Source organism: Nilaparvata lugens, chromosome X (genome assembly GCF_014356525.2).
Source record: "Nilaparvata lugens isolate BPH chromosome X, ASM1435652v1, whole genome shotgun sequence".
NCBI classification, from domain to species: Eukaryota; Metazoa; Arthropoda; class Insecta; order Hemiptera; family Delphacidae; genus Nilaparvata; species Nilaparvata lugens.
In genome coordinates, this window is record NC_052518.1 from 90,480,552 (window position 1) to 90,495,532 (window position 14,981).

The following is a 14,981-nucleotide window of genomic DNA, read 5'->3' on the forward strand; positions in this document are numbered from 1 at the left end:
TGTTTAAAACGACGAAATACCGTATATTATCAGGGTGGGAGTCACTAAAAACTTTTTTTTGGGAGGGGTGCTTGATCTATGAGTGACAGATGTTGAATTTGGGGGTAGCGTCATTGGGCTTGAGTGCATGGGGGGGGGGGAGTTCGGGGACGCGAAATCATTTGAGAACTGTTTTTCAGGCGATATTTGAGGACTCTTTACCAGGAGTCCTCCACTGTTGCTTCTGTGCTTTTAGAAGAGTCCTCTTCTGTCTGCGGCCTCGTTTGACATCGACCCCTTGCAATCAGCACATGTAGGAAGCAGATTTCTTAAAACTTGTATATATTTCAAACTCATTCAATATCAAAAAATACTATTATTAGTAGGAGAATTACTAAAAACAGTAGGCCTAATCATCAAAATACGTACCATTAGCATCACGCATAACCTGAATCGAACGCGATGATTTCCTTGCATCTACCTATTTTTATTTTCACCCTACAAATTGATGAGCTCATAACTGACAATCAATACAGGTGGGAATGTTAGCAAGCGTTATTGACTTTCATGTTCAAAATTGTAAAGTGTCGTAAAAATGAAAATTACAAATAATATTCTCCAATGAAACGGAACAACGTTTTAGGTTAGTGCACGCTTACATGACCACTGTATTACAGAAAAAAAGACTTGAGTTGTAAACAAACCCGATATGAATAATATGGAATGGGTGTTTATCGACTACCATTTTGCAAACCAACTAGAATGTTTTCTACACTCATAATCGGGAAATAATATTTGAATCGATTATTATCAAGAATACTAACACCTGCCGGTGCGGTGCGTTTGCGTGAGTATAGTATTGATCACACCAAAAGGCAGACAGCGACAGCATACACACTCATCAGCTGATAAGCTGAGCAGCTGTTCAAAATCAACGATACATCGAAAAATGCGATCGACGTTAACTATTTCGACTGAACCTGTAATTTCAAGACTCGAGAGTGAAACATTGATTCTCGAGCATCAAAGTGTCGATTCGAAACAATCGATGTTTCGCTTGCAAAACATTTTTTATGATTTTAATAATAATAGGCCTATGCAGAATGCATAAATTTATTCTTCAATTCTTAATTTAATCTTCAGTAGTCTTTCAATTTCCAGAGGTTTGAAAATTGACATTTCTTAGAAAACTGAAGCCCCAATTTTTTAAAATTATTATTTAAAAAAATATTTAAAAGAATTATTTAAAAAAAAACTAATATTTTGAAAGTTTATAAAATACTCAACATTTCTGTACATTACAAATCTCTACTATAATTGGCTATAATGCATAGAATATAATGCGCCTTCAGCTGGATTACAGCCCTCCTTCAACTAGGTACCTACAATAAAAGGTTTCAACTTTCAGTTTTCATTTCGACATCGATAATCACAGAACTTTGTGAATTCATAGGAGCACTGATTATTCCAGTTACTCAATCAACAAAATTAACTATGATGATGAGTAATATGAAAGCATTGAAATGGAGAAAATGAGCCTACTCATGAGCAGCAGCATTTCAAAGCAAAGAATAGGTCAGGGTCTAACGCCTCAATTTCGAGCGTCAGCTCTTGCAATGTCACCTAATCGCCTTATTTTTGTAGCTTTTAAATGTGCGCTTAATTTTGCAGATCACTACATGCGTTCAAATGTAGCCCTGTAACTTTAGCCTAGTGTAGGTGGACACAAATTGCACTGAATCTTGAATGAGTTAAAATTCTAGAATATCAGCATAAATCAATTAACATGGAGTAAGAAACTCAAAATAAACTTTCACGAAAAAAATAATACCTAAATATGTACTCTTTGCAAACCAAGCAGTGAGTAGATCTTAGAAATAATATTTAATTTTTGTATTGACGGTATATTCAGAATTACAATTTGGGCATTATTACAAAAAATTGGGCTCTGGGCAACAGCGCTTTTAAGGATATAAATTATTTTTATAAATTGAGAAAATATTAACTAGAGTATTGTTTAACCTAGATAGAAATAAATGAGAGATTTCAGTTTTTCAAATGCTAATGAATGTATAATACACTGTATTATTGTTGAACAAAAATCCAAAATAAATGCTATCAACCACCCCAAAGGCTTCTCTTACTGGAAATATTGACAACAGGGTTAACAGTATGGAATTTCTATGAACTAACTAAAAATTGAAAAAATGATTTTTGTTTAATAATAGTTGAGCCTTTAAATGATAAACAATACATTTTAATTTGATTAGAAATGGAGAGTATGAGAACATTTTTTCTAAACCCTAATGAATTCAACTGATTTTATTTGAAAATTACTCTAGTGCCCTTTATGAGTGTTGGGTGACTGCTGGTTTCTAGTGCCATTAATGGAGTAGATTGAAAAAAAAAATATTAGGCGAATGGCGCAATTATATACATTAAAATATTAATCACAATCAATCAAAAGTATATATGTGATCCATTGATTTACCATTTTCACTTTGATCTGTGAGAAAAGTAATAAGAATGGTTTCATATTACAAATAATTTACTATTTTTTCTTCATAAAATAAGGTAATCAATCCCCTGTTTTGTAGTTTTTGTCTCAACTTTTCGGATGGTTGAGGATTAGCTTGTTACAGTCTTTCAAATGCTTTTTAGAGTTTCATGAGCAAATTATATTTTGTAATGGTAAGCAAATTTAATTTTCATATTATCTCCAACGTAGTTTGATACTGTCTTTATTATCCAACTTCTTCGAGGTAGTTTTAAGTAAAAATAAGTAAGAAAATCGTTACTGTACTCTTTTATGCTTCTGTGGGTGTTTGATTAAATTCCCCAATTAATATAACAAGGAAGATGATCTTCTAAATAAGACCTAGGAGTCGCATGGTAGTCTCAGTTTCTATTGTTAGCCTATATAGTTCGATCATCTTTGATATTAACCTCCCCACAGAAGAACTTCAAGTTGAAATAGAATCATGATGAAGACTTGGTTGTGTGTTGTTAATGATTGTGTGTTTGGATGAGCTACAATAATCATGAATAATTATCGTTAATCCATGAAATGAAAACGATTATTCTGTCATGAAAAATCACTTTTCTAGTATACCGCTGATAATAGTAATTATCTAGTGAAAGTCGTATTACAAGTTTTGAGGTAATTTCGAAAATGTCCCGTCTTAAGAAGAGCCGAATGCTCAGTTGGCAAGTAACTGTTGACGTAATAAAGCGGTTGGGTGGAAAAAGAACTGAAAAAACTGCACAGTTATAACTGGATCATGTGTAGAAGTTACCATTCAATCATTGGATTGCTGAATGTGTAGGCTACTGTTTTGAATAGGAATGAAACCGGTTAGTCAAGGCAGGTTTGAAATGGGGCAATCAAGAACAATGACCTTGAAATGACAGTGAACTGTATCACGACCAGTATGCATTCAAATTAAGTATTAATTTCATTATCACATTAACTCTTCCCTGTAAATAATAACATACAAATGACCACTGAGTCATTGGTCACAATAAATTTATAAATTATTGTAAACTGATATAGCCCTCATGAGTCCATCAAAAACATGCTCACACACTTGAAACTTACAAAGAACATCCTCTTTTCTCTTCTAAATGTAAAATTTTAGTATCTCTCAGATACTCAAAGTCAATTTCAATGACTGTAGGTTCGAATTTGAATGAAATGTGAGGTTATATCCCAAATGTGTAATGAAGCCTAAGAATGGGGAAAAGGGTTGTTTGGAGAGAGAATTTTGTTAAAGAAAATTACTATGGAATGAGATATCCATAGCTGTGCTCCGAGTGTGAATAATAATTTATTATCCACTTGGTTAAAAAGTAATCATAAGTTCAGCATGGTTCATAGAACAAAGTGGAGTTTGTGGGTTGTGAGATTAGGAAACATTACTTCAAGAATTACAATAATATAATTATTAATATACAAATATAGTCTCAATTATAGTTATGAATAGGCCTATAAATCTAATGATAAACGATAATTCAAGCCTCCAAAACAAGAGGGATGGGTGTAGGCTTAAGAAGGAAACAAAACATCAATTGCAATACCGAACGGAAAACATTGAAGATTTCAAGTGTTATTCAGAAAATATTTGAAGTAGGATAATTTGTGATAATACAGTACATTTTTTGATGTGTGAGGGTCGAGAAGTAACAGAGCAGGAAGGAATGAGCATCAACAACTTAGTAAGAGATTTCGGTTCATCATAGCGTTTAGATTAGATTTCTTTATTTATGTATGTTACTTACAATATTTACTGGTTTATACAGTAATTTACATTAAATGACGGTAATGCTAATTATTCAACGAATTTTACAAAGTATAGATAATTAATCAATGAGAATAAAGATTGAATGCAATTAGAATAACGATAATATAAAATTGTAATGTAACTTCATAAATCGGCGGTGTTTCAACAAATAATTGGCGATTCTTTAAGAAGGATATAAAATAATATCCTTCCCATCAACACACGACCGGAGCGTTTACAGAGATTATAGAATGTAAAATCTTTGATCTGTGACCCTGTGTAATAATAACAGTCTATACTCTTCTGAGCATTAAGAATTATCACTTGATCAGAATCATTGGTAAAAGATATGGAGGTATGGTGCTCTATCAGTAAGTGAATTTGCCTTACTATATTAAAATAATTGAGAAATTGTGTGAATTTATGAGAAAAGAGAGAGCTTATTCCATGGGGCTCATCCGGGGTGGAGGCAAATAGAGGACTTTCTTAGACAGATTTTAGACGTTGATTGATTTTAGAGGAAAAAATCAAAATATTATAGTGTAGAAGATAAAATTGATCATCTGATAGAAAAAAAGATTTTATTCAAATCCAAGAATGATACGTTTTCAAATTTTCCAAGAAGATTAATACCATCTATCAGGAATTCTATTTCCAAAAACGAAAATTAATAGGGTTGTTAATGTTGGAAGAGTAGAATAGTGTTAATTTTTTAGACGCCTACAGGGTTTGAATAGGAGCTTAGGACTGCTTGATAAGTCCTCTCCTCCTCCTCCAGTTCAGAATTGAAGTGAAAATTTAAAAAATATCAAGGTATTATTAGGCTATATATAGGGATTGCTTTTTTCATTTATGAATATTATTTGGTTGACTAATGTTTTACATGTGAACATCTGTGATTTGATAAACTTAATAGTCTTGTTTCATTTTATCTTAATCATTTTGGAAAATACGAGTTGGTCAAGTTAATAATCTCATTTATGTAAACATGTGGAATTGGATAGTATTTTTGTTTTGGTATTCCATTATCATATTGAAAAATATAATAGTTGTGTTATCTTCTGCAATAGTTTTGTTAATAATTATTTTTCTTCGTCTGTAAACATCTCCAATAGCTTAGGAAATATTTAATTGCAGGGTGAATTTTCCCGTGGTTTTCCAAAGTTATTCGAAGGAGTGAGAGGAACAAAGACTTTGTGATGAGCCCTTGACCTGGAAGGTCGAAGTCGCAAAGGTGGTTGTCCGTCAGTAACGGTCAGTGGCGATTGGCCGATTGCGACACTTCAGCGGCTAGTGGCTATGCGACCTCTGAAGGGCATCGCTGCAGCGGCTCAACCGCCACTCTTCAGCGGCTCAGCTTCCAACCGCAACTACAACCGATCCATCTCACCGATTCAAGTAAACATTACAGCCTAACTATTTTCGCAATTAGTCAACTGCCCGAGTACATAATAGTAAGGTAAGAAGGTGGAATTAAATATACATTCTACGTCGAAAGAAAACGGTCATGAGTCACATCCAGCGGTTCAATGAAATTGGTTTGAAACTGCCATACTTTCACTTCCTAGGGTTGATAATACAGTACAGTATATATGTTGATTCTCAATATTTTTTTATCTTAATGTCTGCATGGCATTATTGGATTCTCATGATATTAAAAGATACAAACGTCTGAATTGAAGGAACTGACATTGAAACTTTAAGAGGATAATACCATAGAGAAACAATAGCATAAGTAGATATCCTATGGCATAGGGCGTTTATGTCGCAACTTTGACTGTTATCTCAAGCCGATAGCCCACGTAGTTCTTTTCCGTGGAGCTTTATGACGCTGGTAGTCTCTCATATTGTGCCGTTCATACACTCTTACCCGGTCAAAACAGTAAAATTCGACAATAATCGACAGTAATCGGCTTGAGATAACAGTAAAAGTTGCGACATAAACGCCCTATACCATGGGAATCTACTTACGCTGTTGCTTCTCTATGATAATACACATGATAATGAGCTGATACTGAACAACATTATATTTTATTAGAATGATATTCAACAAAGTATACCCAACTACTGGGCTGGTAACATGCAAGCCACGATCTATTTATTGATTCATTTTTGAGCATGATGTTGTACTGATATAGAACAAAATATCGAGAAGAACTAAATTTTGATTAAATATATTGTTCATTGCTCGAGTAATGGCCAGTAAACAGTAAGGCTCAACTCACACTTACGCGACTCAGGTCGAGAAGAGACTCGACTCTAGTCGAGAGCATGACTGTGTTTCCAAATAGTGACGTCACGGAGACTAGAGTCGAGTCTCTTCTCGACCTGAGTCGCGTAAGTGTGAGTTGAACCTAATAGTCACCTAGAACCACCACCCCAAATAGGTACACTTAATTACCAGCCGAGTACTGGCCTGGTACTACGATCGCTGCAAGTTATATTGCTCCTATTGTTCTAATCTATCTATTGTTTCTTTTTTTGGATATGAAACTTGAAAGTTCCATGTTTTTGCAGTATGGACCGATATAATTTCTATACATTTGGTAAACAAACGATAATATTACACGCTGTGTGATTCATGCAGTCCTCAATCCTAGTTCCATTTTTTTCTTCAATGAATTTCAACAACCACAAAGCCTGTGCATTGAAATAAAATAATGAACAAAGATTTTCAAGATTGGCGGTTCTTATTCAATTTGTAGATTCCGCACCAATTCAATTACGTGTAGAAATAATCATTCATTTAATTCACACAAACAATAAAAATCAATTAATACCGATGACTGTTTGTTATCAATCAATATTATACCTCACACTTGTATCATTCAGATTCTAATGGGGGCGATTAAAAACCTTTTTTAGCGCCGTAGATCAAGCAAGTGGTATAATACATTGTAATTAGCAAATTTTCGTCGCTAAAGAGTACAATTGTTATGCCTAATTGGAAGTTACAGAGGAAGAAACGCAAGCTCACCGGTATATATTTTTTAAGATTTATTCACAAGATTTCCCACCCATCTAATTCTGCACCCGACATGTGAAATCTTCATCAAGCTTCATAGATAATCCCTACAACTTTGTCACCTGGTCATATGGGACATATATATGAATCATATATTTATCTCATATTGATCAGGATTTTAGAGTTTTAAAATTAAAAAAGTTCAAAGAACAGTGTTTTTGTCTTTGAACAATCTTTGTCATCGACAGAAAGATTGTTTATTTCATTTGTTGTCAATATTAACGTAGCTTCTCTTTTGTTTCTAATAACAAACGTGCCGCTTGTGCGACAGATAAAAATATGCACTTGAAATGGCTTTCATGTTTGGCATTGACTGAGTTTATATTAATACCCAAAATTTAGCTTTTGGGCAGAGCTCGTTCGTTAGGACTGTGAGTAAAGTCCGGCTGATCCAGTGAAAAAGGCCAGATTTCGTTTCGTTTTATAATACAGTTATTCTGTCACAGATCGGGCAGTTTAAAAATAATTGTATTGTTAAGGGAGACGGGTTCTGAGCCTGTTCATTGGTTCAGTCAATTTTTGTTCTTTTAAAATACTAACTGTAAAGTCGCGATTAAACCAGTGGATGCCAAAGGGGGAAGCCATATTCAAAAGGTAGGTGACTACTGGATAAGATCATTGGTCTTAATTTTCATAACCACAAAGATTGAACTATCATTAGCAGCAAGCGAGTGTTTTCCCCATTAAATTCATATCAATAATGTTTTTATGATAAAATTAATCTTGTTTTGTTAAATGTAAATATGTTATTAAAGTTCTAGTTATTCTGTTCTCTTTTGTTATCATAGTTCTTTCCCATCTTACATAATTGGTGAAGGCACATCTTGCTTACAACTTGAAGAATCATTAAAAGAGCAATTCATTGCCACCAGGAACTGATAAAATTACTTGGGAATTCGTCCGAAATAGGTTTTGTCAACATTTTTAACCTTTCCAACTGATATCAAATCATCCTCATTCCACACAATAACACAATAGAACATACTCCTTTTACATGATCATATTAAAAGTATTAATATACAAACTGAAATTATTCCCTTCCATTTATTAATTTAAATAGAATACAAAAACAGTTACAGTAGAAAGTGCTTTTATTTTTAACATTCTTTTGTGGAATTTGGTACCTCCTGGAAACTGTATTGGACGAATCCATCCTATGAGCATGTACATTTAGCAACAAATAGTTGTTTATCAAATGAATTTTAAATGGCAGAAGATGGCATTTAGTTATCTATTAGGATTAGGTTTCTGATGGTATATGCTATTTTGTTTTGATCGAGTTCTCTAGCAGCCTTCATTTCACGAGATCCTCAGTTGTTGACATATAGTTGCTAAGTGAGCGAAGAGAGAAGATTTGTGATTTCATCTGATTCTGACAGAGATGGATGAACGGTGTGAGTTGTGGACGACCTTGACCAGATTACCCGCTGACCCGGTCTCTCAACTCGACGAATATCTTCAAGGACACATCGCGTCAACGCCGGGAACAAGAATATCCCCCAAAACAGTCACTTGATAATTGGTCCACACTAATGAGGAAGCAACGGCTACTTTTGAATTTTGAGACGATGAGTATGAATATTTTACAAATTTAACACGGATGGAGGCGAACCATATTCAATATCAGAGCTCAGTTGAGCACGACCTTTTAAAACTCATATAATCTTATATAATCCGTAATCAATTATTGATTTCGATTGGTGTAACCCAGCATTAGTGTCAATACTATGCCAATACTCGAGATTTTTGCAAATACTAGAAAGATTTGCAAATACTACATATTAATATACATTTCATTCATATCATTACATAATATTATGTTTCTCGTAAAAATAACATTCAGGAATAGGTTGAATAAATTGTATGAATGAAAGTTATAAATGAAAATGATATTATCATTTGAATGTAATTTTTACGAGAAACATTAATAATTCATCAATGTTTATTCATTGACCAATGTCCAAATTACACGTTATTGTACAGCTATTAAACATGACAGCTCCAAAAAGTACGGTTCCAATAAATTATTTTCTATTTTGAAGAACATGCACAGAATGATACCCTTATGAGCACTTGGTGTGTACTTAGGTAATGTTGGTAATGTTGAGAGGTTGAAAGTCTTATAGTAACTGTAGGGATTATAAGTGAGTGTCCCTATAATTACCAAGAAGTGATTTTCACACTGTAAAGACTTTACTACCCTTTGGGTATTTACTTCCACCCTCCAAATGATTTCTACTACCACCCTGCAAACATTTATTTTTTCCGACCTTACAAAAAATTCGATCAATCTGATACAATAAACTATCATACTGAGCATGAGAAAATTCCAAGTATGAGAGTTTATTGCATCAGATTGTTAGAGCTTTCTTTGTAGGGGCGGGAAAATGAAATGTATTGTGGGTGGGGGAATATCCAAATCCAAGTTTCAAAAATAATGATTTTTCTTGGGATCACGTTATTAGTCTTGATGAAAAGTCAAGATCGTGTAAACGAATAAACTATAGTGAGGTCCACGTTATAATGGCAGAGATTGATTGACGATGGTATGATGGTATTGCTATCCTTGTCTATCTTTCAACAAAGTGGATGGCGTTATCTCTTTCTCGCTCTGCTCTGTTGCCAGATCGTCTTTAAACAATGTAGAATCAACAATTAATTAACAAAATATTTCATCTTAATTATAAAAATTCATCATGAAATTATTCAAAAATATAATTTGGTGCTTAATAAAATATAACTGACTATTTTAAATGAGAATGAACCGTTAATATTACATCAATAAAGCTGTATCAGCCTGTCTATAGAAGGCATTGACAAGAAAGAGGATCGGCAACGTTTATCTCCTATCTTTCTCCACTGCCATTATAACGTGGACCTCACTATAGTGTTGAATACATTGATTTTTTTCAAGGCACATGCCACTGTATTCACAAATAATAACCAACATTCTATTTCTCAGCAAATCATAATATGAGTATATGATAATTTATGATTGAATCCACAAAGAAACAAAATGCTTTTCAATTACTGTATTCATACGTCTAAAATCAATAAACCTACATAGTATGGAACTGTTTCGACAAATTATTTCAATTCTAGGTCTCACAAACAGTAGAATTGTTTCCACAAATTATTCAAATTTCATGGCTCACATTCACATGGAGAGGATTATTTTATCACATACGTATAAGGACAAATGTAGAAGTTTCTTTCACTTTTCTTCATTTAACGAGATCATCCTATTTCTTTACCAAATTGACAATGTACCTATATATCATTCACATGCTTTGTTACATTAAATTTGTGTAATGCGTTACATTTTCCATTGTTTCGGATTTGGAAGTAGACAATTTGTGTGCATATCCTGTTCTTCATTGCTTTCGCATGTAGATTTGCTGATATTAAAGTGGAGTCATGTGGAGTTGTACAGTATATTTTATTGTACGCACAAAGTTGTAAATGCGAGGTTATTGTATTACAAATCTGCATGAATTGCAACATTCAGCAAGATTCTCTGTTTCCAGTAATCCATTGTTCCTGTAGTATTCTATTGTCCCTTTCACTGGGGTGGCAAATTTATCATAATGCTGCAGTCATTTTGAAAAGGGGGCCAACGGTAAGTGAGGCCGCCATTCATTTAAAGGCCATTGTCATTTTTGTTCTATCACCGTTCAAAATACAGATTACTATTTTTGATGTCAGAACATCTGTTTTAAAACACGAAGTAGAATTCGGGACTTCGTGATGCTGTAGCATGAGAGTGAAGTTTTCTGGCTAGCTACTGCACTTATTACTGTGTCCTAGTATTTCACGTTGCGGACTCATCATGATTGATGAAACACATTAGGAGCAATTCTTGCTATTACATTAGGGGCCCACCGATTGACCCACATATCAAGCCAATATTAGTGGGACATCGAGTTAGTAATTCACCAGTCTTTAGAGAGTGTCAAATGGGCATTTAATAGACTCATGATCACCTGGACAGTGAATAATAAGGAGAAGACAACATGTCCCCTTTTCAAGTTCAATAAACCCTTCTGAAGAGAAATTGACATGCTTTCTCATGTATCATTAATTTATTCATTTACAAGCGTTACAGAACGTAGTTCCAAATCTGACTAAGTTTAAGTGAATTTAAACAGCAACGAACATGATTAACGTAACGAATAATAATCATCAATCAATAATAATATAGATAGAACTTGATTATTATGGTGAAACGTAGAGCCTTTAAGAACTTTTACCAAATTTCTTTGACGGAAGTATGTGCTAATATTTTTACAGTATATTATTATATCACCATAATCAATTTCTGTGAGCTACCCATCAGTAAAAATTTTTATTTTCGCAATGAAGTAATGCAGCAATTTCCAACCAGTAGGTCGCCAACAGACTATTAGTGGGTCGCATCTTGGCTCTTGTAAAATATTTAAAATTAACTTTTTGAAAATATCCTGAAGCATGACTAAATTCTATCAATTCCAGTATTTTTTTAAATATTTGAAAAGTTGTATATTATCTAGTTAATACATCTAAGGACAGGATTTATAACCATGTTTTGATTCAATTGTATATTAATCAGGAAGGGAAGGCTAACTCATGGAATTTGATAAATTTTCCATCAACCAGTTACTATGCCTACTAATACCTGCCGAATTCAGTACTTAGTTTTGATTATTTGGTGTGCAATCAGGAGAAAGTGATCAGAGCTGAGAAATTTGTTTGAGGAGTTGTACATGACCCAGTAACAACTGCCATCTACCGGCAGACTTCAGAACCAGGTCTCGAATATGTTTAGACCAATCAGGAGAAAGTGGGCGAGGCTTAATGTCTTGTGATCTGAGAAGCTGTAACTACACCCAGTAACTGACACCGTCTAGTGGCAGGAGTTGGAACTATGTCTCGGTTAGTTGATGAGTTGATGAGCTACAAAATAATGACCAATCAGGAGAGAGCAGTAGTAGGAGCTGAAGGCATGATTCCAATCTGAAACTCTTCCGTGATTTTCTTGTTATTTAATGGGTCACGAGAATAAATAACAATCTAAATGTGGGTCTCCAAACATGGAAGATTGGGAACCGATGGATTTCTGAGTCTATGTCCCGGTTGCACAAGAGCCGGTTAAATTTTAACCGTGGTTAATTTCACGACAACCAATCAGGGAGGGCTTTACTGAAAAGCCGTCGTCTTTGTCGCCTTCTGAAAAGAAGACGTCTTTGTCATCTTCTTTCGTCTTCTGAAAAGACGAAATCTCTCTGATTGGTTCTCGTGGAATTAATCACGATTAAAACTTAACCAGCTGCTGTGCAACCGGCACTATGAATTAATAAGAAATGAGAAAGGACATTTTTCATTTTCAATATGAAATGATAAGAAAGTTATCTAAAGTCGTTTGAAATTTAGTTATGAAGAAAATTTTTGACGTATTTTCCAGGGCATAATTTGAAAATTATCTTTCCGTCATCCAGATATAAATCGTCAATATAGTTCAACGTACCTCATTGACCAATTTTAGAGTCATAACTCTTTATGCTCTTGATATTTGCTTATTTCACTTTTCAAAATTTATTGCTGATTTGACAATATCAAATCTTATTCATTTGCTGTAGATTTACCCTTTAACACCACAATAATATGAATATGGAGGAAAATAGAGGTATTCTGTTGTAGACAAGGAAACAGACCTTCCCATGCCCATCCCATCCAAACAAACATCTAGGTGAACTAAGTCAAGGTTTTCCAGCATCTTCCGTTTGGAGGTTGAATAGATTGTTCATGCTAACTGATAGTACTCTCAGATATTATGCAAATGCATGATCATGTTAGCCATTAGTTACCATGATTAATAGAGTTACCGCCAATTATTTCTGATAATTGAATTGAATAACTTTCAATTTTTGTTCACATAATACGAGTACTGATTAGAACACAAGGAAATCACTACACTGGAAGGTTGACTTTTGTTTTTTGAACATCCATTTATTAATCTTCGCTCAATTAGTCAATCTTCACTGTATTCTTGTGGAAAAAACACAGTTTTTCTTATTTTTTCTTCCTTTTCCTCCTTCGTGGCTAAGTGGTAGAGTGGACATCACTGTCCAAACTTCGCCAGGTCAACAAATAAAAAAGTCATTTTTTCTAAAGTCATTCTATTCTTTTGCTCCATCTTCTCCTCATCCTTATAACTCTTCTTACTCCTCGACTTTATCCCTCCTATTATCCTTCACATAATCATATTTTTCCTCTTCTTTTCTTTTTCTATTTTTCCTTATTCGTCCTCTCTTCTTCCTGTCCTTCCTTCTCTCTCTTCATTACTCTTCTTTATAATCTTCTATGGTAGCTTCTTCCTTTCCTTCTTCCTTCCTGACATGAGCACTTCACTTTCTTTGACGATGCAAGACCGACCAACGAAAGTGAATTCGGTTCACTGGCGAATTGTTGGATCCGGTTTAGTATTACGGTCGTTACTCGCACTTTTTTGCATTTCCAGTTCTAGTGACTTGGTATCAAGCTGACCTCCGCTCTGCTCTTTCAGGCTGTATGTCGGTTGACCTTCTCAAGTGTAAAACTCACTTTATTATCACTATGAGTGAACGAGACTTGAATTTCTCAGCAACGAGCCTGAAGACAGCTTCAACAATTTCAAGAACCAGAGCGCTCGTTTAGAGAAACTTCACACGAATTAACAAGTTACTTATAATCGCATATGATTGATGTAATCTCTGTAATAGAATTGTAAAGAGAATCGTTCACTATCAAACTCAAATATTCAATGTAAAATATTACATTTTCAGGAGAGAAGCATATCATTATATTATCCTACTTGCTGTTTATGAGACTCACTATTTGTAAAAATTCAGTTGTTATTCCGAAAACATTTGAACATAATGCATGGATCAATTCATCAATCCTCAAATTTTAGATTTTGGTCGATTATCTGCTCATCCTACAAAGCAATGGGTGATACAATGAGCAATCTCATGTTAAGAATATATTTGAATGCTGATGATGATAATTCCAGCAAAATCATTACATTTTGAATCTTTATTATTTATAACAACTTGAGAGTTCAATCAAACTACGTAATTGCATTAAATGATTTGATTTCGAGCGAACCCAAGTGATGCTTATTTTAATTTATAGATGAGCAAGGCATGAATACAAAAACATATTTCAAATTATAGTCATATTATTGAGTAATCCATGCTCTTAATAGCCTACAAAATGTATGTTGCATCAATCTGGAGGATGTCTTATATAGTCCTACACATGTGAAACTCAAATTGATGCACAGTATCTGGTGGAAAACTTCGTTTATATGTTAATCTTCCGTTACGTACCAAGATCCCTAACGATTTGTTAACAGATATTGGTTGAATACCAAATGACTCATATCTCATATCTATAATCTATCAATATAATAAAGGAAAGAACTGGCTTCTACACGTACGGGATAGGAAATTCATGAATGATCACGACGCATCATCAAGTCTGAACTTCTGGACTGATTAACTTGAAATTTTGCATATTATATTCTTAATTTACCGATGATGGTTATAGGCCTATTTTGGATTATTCAAGATTTCAGTAGGTGAAGTTTTCTATTTGTCAAGTTTCTAATTGGACCCTTGCAGAGCACGGGTTACCTGCTAGCTCATTAATATGTATTGTTAACATTAATCTCGAATAAG

General features: G+C 34.0%; 1 protein-coding gene across 2 annotated transcripts in view; it reads right to left on the bottom strand.

Annotated features, from left to right (window-relative positions):
• The window catches only part of LOC111061823 (scavenger receptor class B member 1), a 78,644-nt gene that overhangs the window by 21,981 nt on the left and 41,682 nt on the right, over positions 1–14,981 (bottom strand). Inside the window, exon 1 of one of the 2 annotated variants that reach the window (XM_022349517.2) lies at positions 409–866. The exons of the other annotated variant lie outside the window; for it this stretch is intronic. Coding sequence (XP_022205209.2) covers positions 409–424 — 16 coding nt within the window. The 5' untranslated portion in view covers positions 425–866. Of the gene's footprint in view, positions 1–408; positions 867–14,981 lie in introns of those variants that run through there. 2 annotated transcript variants of the gene reach the window in all.